This window comes from Marmota monax, unplaced genomic scaffold (genome assembly GCF_021218885.2).
Source record: "Marmota monax isolate L192 unplaced genomic scaffold, Marmota_monax_Labrador192_F-V1.1 WCK01_AAM20220418_F8-fsc00125, whole genome shotgun sequence".
In the NCBI taxonomy this organism is placed as follows: domain Eukaryota; kingdom Metazoa; phylum Chordata; class Mammalia; order Rodentia; family Sciuridae; genus Marmota; species Marmota monax.
The window spans coordinates 2,723,266-2,739,549 of NW_026695235.1; the positions used below are offsets into that span (position 1 = coordinate 2,723,266).

The following is a 16,284-nucleotide window of genomic DNA, read 5'->3' on the forward strand; positions in this document are numbered from 1 at the left end:
AACCTCAGCCTCATTCTCACCTCCGAGGCAGATGCACCTCAGGGCGTGCCTGGGTGCCAGGCTCTGCCTGTGGGTACATTTTCTTCATTTAACTGGATGCTGAGACCATTCACTGGGCCCAGGTAAACCACACCTCAAGGTTTTAACCTGTGCATGGCACACAAAGTCATCCCATTATCCCTCCTGTATAAAGAGGCTTTGATGTCACCCACCTGAAAAAGTACACTCTTTGGACCTCCAGCTCCCCCCAGAGACCTATCCACAAGTCTTGTACACTCCCTCTGGTGCCCGAGCCTCTGTAGTCTGGCCTCTGTGCTCCCAGCCCACTTGGCCCCCTTTGAGCTTTTCTCACCTGCATCATCAGGGCTGCATCCCTATATTTGTCAGGCAGAGGGATGTCATTAAGATTAAATAGATGACATTGCCCCCTCTGTGAAGCCCTGCACCCTGCGCATTATAAGCCATCCTGGTCCTGGCTGACATCCTGCCACTCTGTCCCCTTTCCTCGAAATCTCAGGAACATCTTTTGTTCATTCAGACCCCCAGGCCTTTGCACAAGCTACTTCTTTGGTCTGGACTCTCTTTTTAAAATTTCTTTGGTGGTGCTGGGAATTGAACCCAGGACCTTGTGCCTGCAAGGCAATCACTCTACCAACTGAGCTAGATCCCCAGCCCATGGCTTGGGCTCTTATCCATGCCTTTGTATAGCTGGCCCAGTGTCATGATCCAGGAATCCACTGGAACGTCCTCTCAGAGCAGTGCCCCAGCACCTGCCCGAGCAGCACCTTGTCACTGCCACCCTCCTCCAGCTACCCCTGGTTGATTTTCTTCCTTGGGTGGAAGGACTCCATGATGTTTGTGTGTGGCCCATCTCCCCAGAATCTGAGCTCTGCAGGTACCAGGTCTGTGGAACTCCCAGCAACGAGAGTGGCGCCTGGCACAGAACAAGTGCCCGTGTGAACCTGGAGATGTGTGAATGAACCGGAGTCCCCACCCCACCCAGCACACAGAGGTACCCACGCAGCTCCTGCAGAGAGATGGTCGTCTGGGAATGTGGGCCTGCTGTCACAGCTTCTAACCACTCATGAGATGCTGGAAATCTGGGTTTTCAAAAAATGTGAAATGTTCCAGCTTTTAAAACACCAAGGGAGCCAAACAAAACATGCCTACGGGCAACATCCAGGCCACAGGCTGCCAGCGTGTGTGTAAGCTCAGCTCTGCTTTCCCGGTTGGTTCTGCAGCTCGGCCGACCGGCTTTGAAGAAGGGGAAAGGGCTATTTATCCTCTACACTAGACTCTGGCATGATTCGGTAGACAGACTGGTTCTCATCATCCGCCTTTAGGAGGGTGTTCTCCAGTTTGCATCCCGGAACATCTGGTTTGAGAGGGTGGCTGGCATGCATTTCCTCTTGCATGTGCTTCAGGCTCAGGGTGTCACACATCACCAAGAAGCCCCCAGTGGTCAGGGACGGCTTCGGTTTTCACAACAGTGAAGTATGGCTTTAAGATTCAGACACTGAGGGAGAGAGCATTTCTAGGCCTTTCTAAAATATCCTCATCCTCATCCTCATCACTATCATCGTCATTTTCCCCTTCTGCACCACCACTGCCATAACACTAACAGAAACAACAAAAAGATCCAACTGCACACTGGTCCAGATGATAACGTGTCTATTCTTTATTTCTTCAAAGTCCTGTGGTCTCAAGCATCATGGTAATTTGCATTCTGCTTTTTTCGTTTTCCTTTGTCCTGGGTGTTTTTCCAGGTGACCAACAAGGTCCTAACTCTGTCCATCCCTCCCTACCATCTTGTTAAAGGAATATGTTACACACTCATTTATTTAAAAAATTTTTTTTTAGTTGTAGATGGACACAACACCTTTATTTTGTTTATTTATTTTTATGTGGTGCTGAGGATTGAGCCCAGGGCCTCACATGTGCTAGGCAAGCGCTCTGACACTGAGCCACAACCTCAGCCCCTACATTACACACTTATTTAACCATTGCCTGGTGGCTGGATAGTCTTGTTGCTTCGGACTTTCAAATATTCTGAGTAATATTCTGAGTAACGTATAATGACTTTGTGTTTGTAGCTTTTTCTTTCTCCTAGATTATTTTCTTGGGAGACATTCTCAGACATCTTCTACCGACGAGGGCATGGGCATGTTTACAGTTCTTCATGTGTATCACCAGAGTTCTTTCCAAAATCTTCTCCTACCACCTTCTGTGTGTAACCAGTGAGGCACAGCTGCGGCTTTGCCTACAATTCTGGCAGCCATATGTACAATTTTCCTGGCTGTTTCCAATCTGAGAGGTGTAAAATGATCCTGCAACACCATTTTCATTTGTTTCTTGAATTATGGATGACCTTGAACATTTCCCCATGGTTTTGAGATTCTTGTGTTCATATTTGCACACATGATCTCTGCAACCTTTTTCTTTTTTTTTTCTGTTGGGATTTTTATTGATTGATAGATTGATTTTACAAATTTTTATGGCCTCTTGGAAGAGTACAGAGAGTAGCCCTTCGTGTGCTTTTCCCGCAGTCTATTATTTCTGAGGTTGTAGTTCTGGTTCATTGTGCAGGGCTGGTACCTTTTTCTATTCCATGTATATTGTATGCAGAACAAATTTCAGAGGAAGGGACCAAGCGGCTGTGTAGAGGGGCCTCTGGTAGAAGTCAGGATGTGTGTGCATGTGATCACGAAGTTATGAATCAGATGCTATCATGCCCCTACAAGCATCCCCAGGGCTGCCTGGCTGTTGGGATCCTTCCAAGGGGACACATGCTCCTACTGAACGTTCCCAAGAATCTGAGGGTACTCACTCCTGCCTCAAAACAGCCTCTGTCCTGGGTGCAGAGGGGGGAGGGCAGTGCCCCCGTGTTCTGGGCATGATGTCTTCAGCTGCCCCTTTTGGAATTGCATCAAGACAGCCAGGCATGGGGAGGCAGGCGTGAAGTGGTCACAATGGGTCACACACCACACCCTTGTCTTGAACAGAGCTTCCCAACCTTCTCCCATCATCCCACACACAGATGGTTATATTTGTGTGGCACAGCAGAGTAAAAGGTAAAGATACAGCTGCTCAAGACCAAAATCAGGGGCGAGGGCAGCCCAGGCCCCTCAGGGAACGTCCCAGCATGTCCTGCCATTCCCCATAGAATCCAAGCTCTGCTCCGAGGCCACACGCGACCAAAGGGCACAAAGACTACAGAGGCTGGGCTTCTCCTCAAGGCCCCCAGACTTACCCTAAACCCCCCTCAGGGTCCTCCCAGCTCAGCTCTGTCACCTAGTCCGGGGGCATTCCCACAGTTTAGGATTCTGTTACCCCAGCCATCCATTTCCAGGTATCAAAATGCATGTCCATTTTCTATGACTATGTAACAAAATACTCCAAAATTTTATTGTTTAAAAGGAAACATGGCATCTGGCTTCTCCCAAGAAGGTTATGCAGAGAGCAGTTAGAGCTGCCTACTCTGACCTCAGCCACACTCTCCTGGGCACACAGACCCTCTTAGGGTTTGTGGGAAGAGGCTACACCAGGAATCACCTTGAAGGCTGTTTTGGGTTACTTCTTCCCCTCCAAAACGCATACATTGAAGCCCTAACCCTGTCCCTCAGAATGTGGCCTTATTTGGGGATGGGGTCTTTAAAGAGGTGATTAAGGCAAAATGAGGTCATAAGAATGGGCCCTAATCCAAGATGACTGGCGTCCTTCTAAGAGGAGGTTTGTCCAGAGCGATGGCTGTGTGAAGACACGGGGAGAAGACGGCTATCGGCAAGCCAAGGAGCCAGGCCTCCGAGGAAACCAGCCTGCTGACATCTTGATCTTGCTCCCCGCCCCCAGACACACATTTCTGGTATTTAAGCCTCCCAGTCTGTGGCACGTGTCACAGCCGCTCTCCCAAACCAACACAGAGGGATGTCCACACTCTAGAGTAAAAAGGAAGACCGAACAAGCCAGTGTGAGACCTTCTTCAAAAAGCGACATCGTCCTCTCCTGCGGGATCTGTCAAGAGACGGATCTGAGTTCCTTTAGACGGTGGCTTGCCCAGAGGCATTTATGAAAGGTCTTGGAGCGACTCGGGCCCATTGGAACTTAGGCCTCATCCGGTGGAAGGGAACCGGAAAGGAAGGCATGAAATCTGTGGCTCCTCGTCAGTCCCCAGTGAGCATGAGCCGTGAACATGAGCACACGGCATTCACACGAGAAAGCGTGAGCCTTCCCAAAGAAGGAGGCCATGGGATTCAGAACTGAGCCCGGTGGGCCGTCCACGACGGGGCGTCACTTCCTGCTGCGGTTACATTTTCTGGGAAGGATCCAGGGATTCTGCTATTTCCTTAATAAGAGGATGGGCCGCAGAGGCGGGGCTCAGGCTGTCCCAAGGCCAAGTGTGGGCAGGTCTGGGCGTTTCAGCCAAAGATCAGGGGTGCCAGGAGCTCCCACTGCCAAGATGGGCCACTTCAGAGCAGCCAGCCCAATTATCTAAATAAACACAGGCTGTACAGAGGGATTAACTGCAGTTTCAGTGTTCAACAACTGCCAAAACTCAAAGCTGGAGTGGTTGAAGACCTTGTTATCACACGTGTTGGGGACGGGAGGGGAGTCTAGTCAGCCAGCAGCACAGGGCGCAAAGCAGATCAGCGTGGGAGGGAAATAACCCTGGACAGACATGGCAAAACCCTGCGAATGGGTCAGAGCTCAGTGTCAGCAAGGACCTGGTCAAACCTGAGTCAGACCTTAATCACCTTGGGCCATTTCCTGAAACCACACTGTGGGTTCTTTCACTGAGATAACTTCTTTCACTCCCGCGGAAACCTGTCCACTGCACCAATGGCCCCAAGACCTCCCATCAGCTTATTCCCGGGAGTCCTTATTTCTCCTACTGGGGATCATGGATCAAACCCAAGAGTGCTTTACCACCGAGCCATCTCCCCAGCCCTTTTGATTTTTATTTTGAGACAGGGTCGTCTTGCTGTGTTGCTTAGAGCCTTGCTCAATTGCTGAGGCTGGCCTCGAACTTGCAATCCTCTCGCCTCAGCCTCCCGAGTTGCTGGGATTGCAGGTGTGCACCACTGTGAGTCTTTTTCCCCCCTCTTCTTCTGTTAGCTTTAAAGAATATGGTCTGGCACATTTATCCACAAAGCTCTATGAAAGTACAATGTGTAGAGGACACTTGTACAATTCTGGCAGTGATATGTACCAGAGCCAGTTTTCTGGATTCTAGTTTGGAGTCTGTGACTCAAGCCCTAATGTTTTTAATACCCTCTGACAAAGGAATCCAACACCAAGAACTCCTACAGAAGCTACCATGCTTATGCTTTATGGATGTTGTCACATCCACAAAATAAAAAAAAAAATTAAAAGTGCAGCTCTTTGGGATGGGGATGTGGCTCAAGCGGTAGCGCGCTCGCCTGGCATGCACTCGGCCCGGGTTCGATCCTCAGCACCACATACAAACAAAGATGTTGTGTCCGCCGAGAACTAAAAAATAAATATTAAAAAAAAAAAGTGCAGCTCTTTTAAGATAATGCTTATGTTAAAACATTCACAAATATATTACTGCGTAGGAAGGAGTATCATCCATGGTGAAATGACGTGCGGCCATTGATGGAGGACTTTCACACACAGAAAAGGGAGGAATGTTCTTTAAGGGTCAATTTTTTTTCTTGATAGCAGGATTTATTGGAGATCTTTTTTTTCTCCCGGTTTTGGCTTATCTGTGTTTTTTTAATATGAAAAATTAACAGAAAAAAAGAGGAAACAAGAAGAATCATGTTTTAAAACATTGACCTTCTAAGAGTGTTGGTAATTCCCCGCACAGCCCGCTGCACTGGGACCCGCGCTGCACTGGGACCCGCACTGCACTGGGACCCCCGCTGCACTGGGACCCGCGCTGCGCTGGGACCCCCGCTGCACTGGGACCCCCGCTGCGCTGGGACCCGCGCTGCACTGGGACCCCCGCTGCGCTGGGACCCGCGCTGCACTGGGACCCCCGCTGCACTGGGACCCCCGCTGCACTGGGACCCGCGCTGCACTGGGACCCCGCTGCACTGGGCTTCTCTTGACTGTCATGGTCTGGTGGGGGAGGGGCTTTGGGCCGCCTCAGGCTCCTGGACTGCAGTTGAGCTTATTTGAGGAGAAACAGAATCTTTTGTTTTTCCCAGCTGGTAAATGTGCTCAGCCAAGAACCCCAAATAACAACCAGACTCCTAAAGACAACAAAAATATCCTTAATCAGCCCTGTACGTCCACAAAGCAGTAAAAAAAATAAACCGCAGGAACATCGAGAGGATGTCTTTACTCTAGAGAAACTTCTCATGGCTTCTGGGGCAAGTTAAGTTTTACAAAGAATAGTTAATATAATATGTACAGAAAATGTTACGCTATGAAAAAAAAATGCCTCCAAGAGACTTGCTACTCAAAATCTGTCTTCTGTCCAGGCATGAATCTTATCCTACTTTTTGAGAAAGTTCATTTTATACTTTCTTATTTTAAAGCAATGTTAACTTACGAAAACTTGGAAAGTACCTTAAAATCAGTAGGGGTGAGAGGGAATCTTGCATCATTCCCTCTAACAAACAATATCCTCTATGACCGTCTTTGTGAATCTCCTTCCATTTTTTTTCTATATACAGGTCTTAATATTTACTTCTGCACAACAGACCATCTATGCTTCTTTTCATTTCACAGGACCAAAGAAGGAGTATAATTTAGACTATCAGTTGTCAAAGTCCTCTAGGCCTATTTCAAAAGTCCCACTTTCCTGTCTGTTATCAGTTCCAGTTACTATAACAAAATACCAGATATAATCAACTTGTAAAGGCAGAGAGGTTATTTGGGTTCATGTTTTCAGAGGTTTCAGTGCATGCTTGGTTGGCCTGGTTGCTTTTGAGGCTGTAGTGGGACAGCACATCATGGTGGGGAGCACATGGGATGGCAAAGCTGCCTACCTCGTGGCCTGGGCACCAATGAGAGAAGAAGAGGAAGGGGCTGAAGTCCCATCACCCCATGGAGGGCACACCACCAATGACCTGAAGACCTTCTACTGGGCCTACCGCCCACAGGTTCCACATCTCTCAATAGTGCCAGCCTGGGACCAAGCCTTTAGTACATGGCTCTTTAGGGGACGCTTAAAATCTGTACTTTAACACCATCTAAGTAAAGTGGCCTGATGAAGACGAAGGTGACGGGAAACAGTGGGTACCAGCATCAGACATTGTACTTGAAGGGTTTCACTTCCTGTCGCAACCTTGAATCAACTCCTAGAACCTTTACTGTCCGAGTGGGAAACTGAGGCTTCAGCTGGCCCGAGGCCATGCCCTTGGCCACTGCTCTGTTCTGCCCCTTGCGGCTGCTTCAGGTAGATGACATTCAGTCTAAACCACGGCCGTCTTCTGGGGACGCTCAGGGACAGCTGAAGAGAACACCAACATTATGTGGGCCTTCAGTTCACAGTCGCTTTGCACCAGCCTCGTGGGACACCGAGCGCTGGGTGGGCAGCGAGGGAGCACACCCTCTCCTTCCCCAGGGCTCTCGTCTGGCAGGACATTCCTCTCAGCACCACAGAAGCTTGACCACGCTCAACCCAAGGCCCCAGCTCCATCCAGCCTCCCTTTCTGTGGAGCTTCCCCCGCTGTGCCCCGGCCCCTTGAGGAGATGGGGCAATCTCTCTTCTCTGTTCCTTTCCTTGGGTCCTTCATGGTGCCCCGCATCCTCCTCCCAGCCCCACCTTTATTAAACCTTAACTTGAGCCTTGGGTGACTCAAGGACCCGAGTGATGCACTCCCCACTGCACCGCTGGCTGAGTGTCCCTTATCCAGGTGCTTGGGACATGGGGTCTTTTGCATTGGATTCTGCGTTTCGGATTTTGGAACATTTGCATATATATACAATGAGATACCTTGGGAACAGAACCCGAGTCTGAATGTGAAATTGATTTCTGTTTCATAGAAAGCTTCTTCGCAGCGCCTGGAAGTGATTTCATACAATATTTTAAATAATTTTGTGGAGGAAACAAAATTTCACGGTATGAAATTTTCCACGGGGTGGTCACGTTGGCCTTCAGTCAGTTCAGATTCTGAGGCATTTTGGATCTCAGATTTGGGGATTATGGATGCTCAACTTGCAGTAGAGGTAAACCTGCTCTTCCCAAGGATGTACTTGACATTTCTGGCACTTGGTGTAGATAGGCTCATAAAACAGTCTGTTCCAGCTTTATCAACTTCTTGACTTGCTCTGGGTACTTGTCACCCAGAAGGAACCAAGAGAGGAGGCTGGCAAGTTGCCTCCTTTAGGCTGGAGTATTTTGAGGCCGGCAGGGAAGGAGGGATTCACTCCAAGCCCAGGGTGGATTGCTGAGGAGAGCTGACCCACGCGCCACTCGGAAGAATGACAGTTGAACAAGTTCCCTGGAGACAGCTCTTCTCAGCCCAGATTCAAACGTACAGATCAGGGGCTCCCCTTCCCCCCCAAACCCCACATTCTAGAGCCAGATACATGGGATGTATGCATTGCCTGATGGGCCAGGCTGCTTATTTCAACGCACTAGTTCATTTGTAAAATACCTATTGGTTGAGTTCCTGCGGTGTGACCAGCTTCCTAATTATCAGGCATATAGACCAGAACCTCCATGAATATATCCAAATCCTTCTTTTTATAATAGTCCTCACCATTAGTGGTGATGTGTATACAGTTATCTCTCAGAATCTGCTGGGGATGGCTCAGGACCCTTCGGACCATTAAATGAAATGCTGTAGTATTTGCATACCGACTATGCATGTCCTCTGTAACTTCAGATCATCTGAAGGTTACTTCTGCTGCCTAATGTGCACCACTTCATTCCTGTGGATTCAGCATAGTACTCAGAGTGCGGCAAACTCAAGCTTTGCTTTTTGGAAGTTTCAGGAATTTAAGAAATATTTTCTACGTGTGGTTGTTTGGATGTGAAACTTGGAGATACAGAGGGCCAAATACATATATTTGATCGTCTTTTCCTAAAGGTCGTTGTCTTCCCAATGGTTACAGTGTTTAGCCACTGGAGATTTTAGTGGTTAGCCATAGAGATTTCTTTTGGACCAGACTCTTTGACAGCTCTTCAGCTGACCCAGAGATGAAAGTGGAGCGTCCATGAAACGTGCTCCTTCCCTTTACTTACCCTGTGTAGTCCCCAAGCTGCTTCCTGAGAATGCTGGGGCTCCTTGGAATAGAGTTGATGCCAGCATCCCTGGCAAAGGAGCCGCCATTTATTGATTGAGCGTCTGTACTGGCCCGTTTGATCACATTCATTAACCTCTCTGTGGATCAGCCATTGAGGTTACCTGCGCCCTGAATCCCTCCATTACTTGCTTTTTTTCCTGACCCCCTTTTTTTCTCAGCAGATATATTTATTGATTTGTGATTTTAGCTTCAGGTTGTTTTCTGTTACTATAACAAAATACCACAGACTGGCTAATTTACAAAGAATTTAGCTTACCATTCTGGAGGTCAGGAAGTCCAAGGACATGGCATCTGGTGAGGGTCTTCTTGCTGTGTCATAACACAGTGAAGGGCATCGGGACAAGACAGAGCAATCGTGCTAGCTCAGGTCTATCTGCCTCTTCCTATAAAGCCATTAATGTCATCATGGGGGCCCCACCATGATGACCTCACCTAATCCTATCACCTCCCAAGGCCCCACCTCCATGTACCATGGACATATGAATTTGGGGAGTGAGTATACAGCACACAGACTCTGGGGGACACCTCCAGCCACAGCACAACCCCACCTGGCTTCTGTGCCAACACCGTGGTTTCTGTAAGACTTCACCCATCACCACCCACAGCTGTGCCTCTGTGTACGCACAGCCAGCCCCACCGGAGGAACTCACATCCCCTGCCATCTCCAGTGCCATTCCATGCCCACTCACCCACAGTGAGGGTTGGATCATGACAAACCGTCCACGTTCGTCCAGGGTCATTTGTTCACTCCACACACTTATGGGTATTGCTGCTCCCTCCCGGGCCCTCCCAGAGCCTGACCCACGTTTTCCGTGGCCCATTCTGAAAGCACCAGATGAGCACATCCAGGGCACGCTTCTTCCCCCCACCCGCTGGCTCTCTGTTGGCCTGACTGTCCACCTCCTGCCCCGCTGCCCCTGGGCCCTGGCTTTCAGAAACTGCAGCCACACCTCCCCTCCTGCACCTCCCCTCCCTTCATCAGGTATCCTCTTCCGTTTCACTTTCTTCTCTCTAATCCTCCTGGCTCCTCATGCCCTGCATCAGATGGGAGGGTGTGAGGAGGAGCAGGGGGGAGCAGAGCTTTCCATTGAGGCTCCTGTGAAAGTGTTTCTACCAGCCACAGAGACAGACAGGCAGCAGGAATCTGAGAAGGTAACCTGGAGAGCAGGCAGGGGAGGGTGGTGCTGATTGGATGTTGGCGGGGTCATGTGGCGAGAGGGTACATTTGGTCCACACACCAGAGGGAGACGTTCCGCAAGTGCAGTCTGGGCAATCATTGCTCAAGGTCTTCTGAAGATGGGCCCCAACCGAGAGCTGCAATCCAGTGGTTTGGCAGCAACAGGGACAGAATTGCAGCCCAGATGGAGGACATGGGAGAGAGAGCCCAGATCAGGGAGTGAGCTTGCTTTGGGTGGCAGCACTGCAGAGGCTCTGCGTAGAGGAATTGGAGACAAACTGGGGTAAAGGGCACCAGGGCACCAAGGTTGGGAAGAAATCCTCCAACAAGAGCTCAGGCACCAGAAGTTCCAGAGACAGAGAGAAACTGGGATTGGCTTCCACCTCTTGGATGTGACAATTGTTGGTTCCTGTGATCCTCGGAAAGGGATCAGTTTCAGGGCATGGGTGGGACAGAGGACACTGAGGGGTGGGGAGGTGCAGCAGAGGCAAGGGGCACAGCAGGCCCTTTCCAGAAGGAGAGAGACCAGGCTGGAGACAGGCCTGGGTAGGGGAGGGCAGGGGGGTTGTTAGAGAGGAGGATAGAGGAGATTGTCCTGTAAGATGTGAGCAGACACACACACGACTCTTGCTTCTGTTCCCCTGACCACCAGCCCCTGGGCTCCCCAGCCTGAGCCTGTCCTCGCCGTCTCCACATCTGCACATCCTCTTGAAAGCCCCTTTCCATCTTGAATGCAGGACGGTATTTCTTGTTTGCAAACTGCCCATTCCTACGGCTTCCTCGATCATGGTCAGCAGCACCACAGCGTCCCAGTCCCACAGCTCAAGATCTGCCCTTATCTGGAGAGCTCCCTCACCTGCGCTCCACCAGTCACCTGGAGGACAGAGCTCAGAGCTCAGTAGCGTAGGCTCAGGAGCCTTGGCAATTTTCATGTCCATGTCCCACTACTCTCTAGCTGTGTGAGGTTCTAGAACTTTCTCATCCCTAAAATGTGTGTGTGTGTGTGTGTGTGTGTGTGAGAGAGAGAGAGAGAGAGAGAGAGAGAGAGAGAGGGAGAGAGAGAGAGAGAGAGAGAGAGAGATCAAAAGCCTCTCTCATAGGGCCATTGGGAACATTAAATCAATCAACATAGGCTGTTAAGAACAGTACTGGCCCAATGTCAGCTGTCATAACATTATAACTAGGTTGAATTTTGCAAGGTCTCTAAAATTCCCTCCTTTTCCATTCCCTGCTCTTCAAACCCTCAGCTGCCCCCACTGTGCATATTTAAAATGGATTCCAGACTGTTGTCCCTGTCTTTATTTCCATTTCTCTCCAGGTCATCCTGTCCCCTGACCCCAGTGGTCATTAGTGTCAGGTCATTTCTTTAGGCTACCAGTTGCTTGCAGAAGGAAGTTCAAATGCGTTCGCTGAGCAGTCAGAGGCCGTCTCGGTCCTGCCCCAGTTTGCTTCATTCGCTGTGGCTGCCCCACCCACACACTTTTGCAGCTCACAGCCAGCCCCTGGGTTGCTCCTGGTCCTCTCACCTCTGTTCATACATTTCTCTCTGGCCTGCCTCTGCCAACTCATGCTGTTTCTTCCATGACCAAGCCCCTCCCCACCCCAAAGCCTGTCTTGACCTCTCTGGTCCACAGTGATCCCTCTGGCTCTTGACCTCAAGGTCCTCTTTTCTGGACCACTCCTTGCTGACACTCATTCACAGTGTCCCTTGGTGACCTATTAGACACTGGTCTCACATATGGGTTTTGTCTATCCAACTCCACTGCACATCCTGAGAAGGCAAGGGAGGGGTCTTCTTGGGTTTTTTTTTCCAACCGTACATAGCACAGCACATCATCCTCTATAGGTATAATAGTCCATTTTCTGTTGCTATAATAAAACACCTGAGACTGGGTAATTTATAAAGAATAGAAGTATATTTGGTTTAAGGTTTTAGAAGCTGAAAAGTACAAGAGTATGGCAGTAGATTCTGCAAGAGTCTTCTTTCTGGTTCTAATGCAGAGGGTTTCACATGGTGAGACAGAGTGATCCTGCTGGCTTGGGGTCTCTCTTCCTCTTCTTGTAAAAGCATGAATGACATTATGGGGATCGCCCCCTCATGACTTCATTTAATCCTAAAGAGCTAAAGAGCCTCACCTCCACACACCACTATCAGATGATTTTGAGGGTTAAGTTTCCAACACATGATCTAGGTATGGGGGACACATGGAAACCAGAGAAATCAGTGATCAGTTAATACTAACTATGATGGCATTGTGTCAGGGGGCTGGAAAACACATTTTTGTCTTTATTATTTCATTTCATTTATTCATCCATCAGTTATTTATTGGGCTCCTGCAGTGGGCCAGGCAGTAGCAGTTAGATGATAAACAAGAGAGAAGTATTCCTGTACGGAGCTTATGTCCATGTAGGGGAGAGGGAGTCTTAGAATAAACAAATTAAATATTCCAAAGAGTGGGAAAGGTTGTAAACAAACCAAGAACCCCCATTCAGTGTTCTGCATGTTTGATCTGTTCCGTATGCAGGACCAATGACATAATTTGTAGAGTCCAGTGCAAAGCAGGAATTCAGGTTCCCTTTTCAAAAGGGCATCAGAATTTCAAGATGGAGGGCCTTAAACCAAGCTCAGGGCCTTCCAGTACAGGACCACAGAGCTGGTGCTGCCCAGCTCATTAAAGAGCATTCAAACACCAGCCCATTTTTTATTACATGATTTTAAAAATTTCTTCTGTTTAGACATACATGACAGTAGAGTGTATTGTGACACGTTATACATACGTGAAGTATAACTTATTCTAATTAGGATCCCATTCTTGGGGTTGAACATGATGTGGAGTTACCCTGATCGTGTGTTCATATATAAACCTAGGAAAGTTATGTGCAATTCATTCTACTGTCTTTCTTATTCCCATTCCTCCTTTCTTCCCTTCATTCCCTTTGTCTAATCCAATGGATTTCTATTTCCCCCATGCCTTATTGTGAATTAGCATTCACATACCAAAGAGAACATTCTGTCTTTGTTTTTTGGTTTTTTTTTTTTTTTTGAGATTGGCTTATTTCACTAAGCATGATAGAGAAAATGTGGTATATATACACAATGGAATATTATTCAGCTATAAAGAAGATTGATATTATGGCATTTGCCATGTTGGGTTCTTTAATGAGAATAAAGGATAAGCAGGGGAACTACCTTCATCTGATTTGAAGTCTGTATATGTACTTACAGAGATGCCATAGCTGGTGACAACCTAGTGTGGAATGAACCCTAAAGTTCATTTTCCCTTACAGACTGTGTGTCTTACTCCGCCTTACAAGTACTGTCCAGAAGGTGCTACGGGAAGCAGAGATGCAAAATCCCCGTCAACAATCACCATTTCGGAAGCCCCTGTCTGCCAGGAGTGAAGAAATACCTCACAGTTACCTACGCATGCGGTAAGAATGAACCTTGACCCAGCTACTCCAAGACGCTGCCTCTTTGGGAGGTGATGTGATTGTGTCAACCAAAGGAGTTTGCATGGAGCCAAGGAGCCAAAGGACTCCACTTCTGAGACAGCTTGGCCATCCCAGACGTTCCAGACCCCCTCTCTAGTCCTGATTCTTGTTTATGGCATTCACATCAGATAAGTAATAGAATTTTCTTTGGTCAGAGTTTAAGGTCGTAGCAATCTGATTGGCAGGAGGTGGGGGTAGGAAAAGGACTAGCACCGGGAACAGCGATTGCAATCTGGGTTCTTACGCAGCTTGAAAATTTATTGGTGTGTCATGCAAGTTCACCGAAGAATGGCCTGGCTCCTACTTAACCTTCTAGAGCTGCTCTGGGGCCCTAAATGACTGACTGTCTGTGCTGCCAACAGCTCTTTTATCTACGTACCCTCAGCACTGAGTCAACAGATCAAATGCTTACCCCAAATCAATTAAAAGGGTTGTATGACAGCATTACTTTGTTTTTCTAGTGTCTTTAAATAATAGAATGAAATGCTTGCTTTGTTTAGATTCTAATTCCATAAAACTACTTAAAAGCCAGCCGTTCGTTATTCTTCTGAGGGAACTGTAGATCTCTACTCTGTAAGACTAATACGTAGATTTTTTTTTTAAATGAGCACAAAGCAAAGGAAAGAAAAGAGTTCTATAAAGAAGAGCTTGATACCTTTTTCCCCTGACAAACATCTCCAGCCTTGTGTGGTTGTTACTCTTGATACAGCTTTATTGAGATGTAATGCCCAAGCCACACGAGTCACTCATTCAAACGTACAAATCAATGGTTTTTAGTTGGTACTTGGAATTTGCACAACCATCACCACAAACAATTTAAGAACATTCTGATCACCCCCAAAGAAATGCCATGCCCTTTATCAGTCAGCGTCCCCCAACCCCCCGAATCTACCCTTACACCCCTGAACCCCCCCCCCCCCGGGCTGCCACCTGTCTGTCTTCAGGGATTCGTCTCTTCGGCACATTTCCTATAACTCGAGTCATACAGTGTGTAACCTTTGGTGTGTATTTTCACAGTTTAAGCATGCTGGAGCATGTGGCAGTGCTTCATTCCTTTCTGTGGCTGGTAAGACCCCCTTGCATCTCCAGACTTCTATATGCTGAACTAAAATATTCTTTCTCTAGTGTCAAGGCCACAATAGGTACAGTGACATGACTAGATAAGTGTATTCCCCAAATAGTAGCACCCACATTTGCTACAGGAAGGCTGCTTTGGCTGGCTCAGTCTTTTTTCCTGCACCGTGTCTAAAAAGCTCTGGGTGACCTGGAGAGCCCTTCCTGGCTGAGGTTCCCTGGAAGCTCAACATTCGTCACTCGTAGGTCCCAGACCTGCAGGCCTCCTCAGCTGGGTCTGAGTGAGGAGCGGGGCTTGAGCCTGCCAATGAGGTGACTTTTCCAGTATGCTTTCAAGCCAGGAGCAGCAGGTTCTGCCGGCCTGTTCTGCTAGGGCTGTGGCTCCCCTTAGCTCCTACCAAAAAGACGAGCTGAACTTCAGGACCGGGGGTGGGGGTGGGGGCGGGGTGTCCCATTCTGCACATCCCGTGCCTTCTCTGTAGCCCAGAGCTGTGCCAGGTGCTCAGGGTTCAGTGGCAAACAAAGCACATGGTCCTCGTCCTCATGAGATTGGCAGTCAGGGAAGAGATAGGCATCAAGGGACTCACCAGACAATCTGCAGGTGTGAGCGTCTGTACGTCCGATCGCTGGCCTTCATCAGGCATGAACCACTGCTCTGTGGCTCAGCTCTGTGGCTGAGTTCTTGGGTCAGAGAGGGACAGGAGAGTGCTGCTTCAGTCTCACCTTTATTCATGCCATGCGTGTTCATTGCATGAGTGACATGCCAGGCATGGAGGTGGGGGCTAGAGTGGAAATGGGGGTTCTATGTTATGGCGCCATGAAGGGCACTCAGGGAGACTCCAGGGATCAGGAGGGCTTCCCAGGGGGTGTGGTATCTGAGGCAGGTGTGACCACGTGTCGGGGGGAGTCTGCAGAGTGAAAGGGGGAGAAGGGAAGGGAAGGGCAGGCAGAAGGCAGGGCATAGACAAAGCCTGGGGGGTGAGCTCCAGCCTTCATGGGGGGGGGGATGGGAAGTTCAAGTTTATTTGTACTTCACAGCACTGAGAAGCCCTGAAAGGTTTTCTCACGGAGCACAAGGAACTTGCATTTTAGAAAGAATATTCCTGCCCGTTTTATAGCATCATTTCCTCGCGGCTCCGCATTTCCGCCCTGCATCTGGGCTGGGTGGTTGACATCAGCACTGTCACATGCCCTTGCCCTGGGGCGGGGGTGGGCGGGGAGCCTTCTGCAGTTCCAATTACAGCAGCACGGCTGACGTCAGGGCACTCAGAGCTCAGAGCCTGTGGTCATTGATTGGATTTGGAGACACGTCATTCAAG

At 48.9% G+C, this 16,284-nt stretch overlaps 1 protein-coding gene across 5 annotated transcripts in view; it reads left to right on the top strand.

The window, feature by feature from the left end:
- Positions 1-16,284, top strand: part of Eva1c (eva-1 homolog C) — a 78,369-nt gene that overhangs the window by 49,593 nt on the left and 12,492 nt on the right. For all 5 annotated transcript variants that reach the window (XM_046439104.2, XM_046439105.2, XM_046439107.2 and 2 more), the window contains one exon: positions 13,688-13,831. In XM_046439104.2, the coding sequence (XP_046295060.1) occupies positions 13,688-13,831 (144 nt within the window). The remainder of the gene's footprint in view (positions 1-13,687; positions 13,832-16,284) is intronic.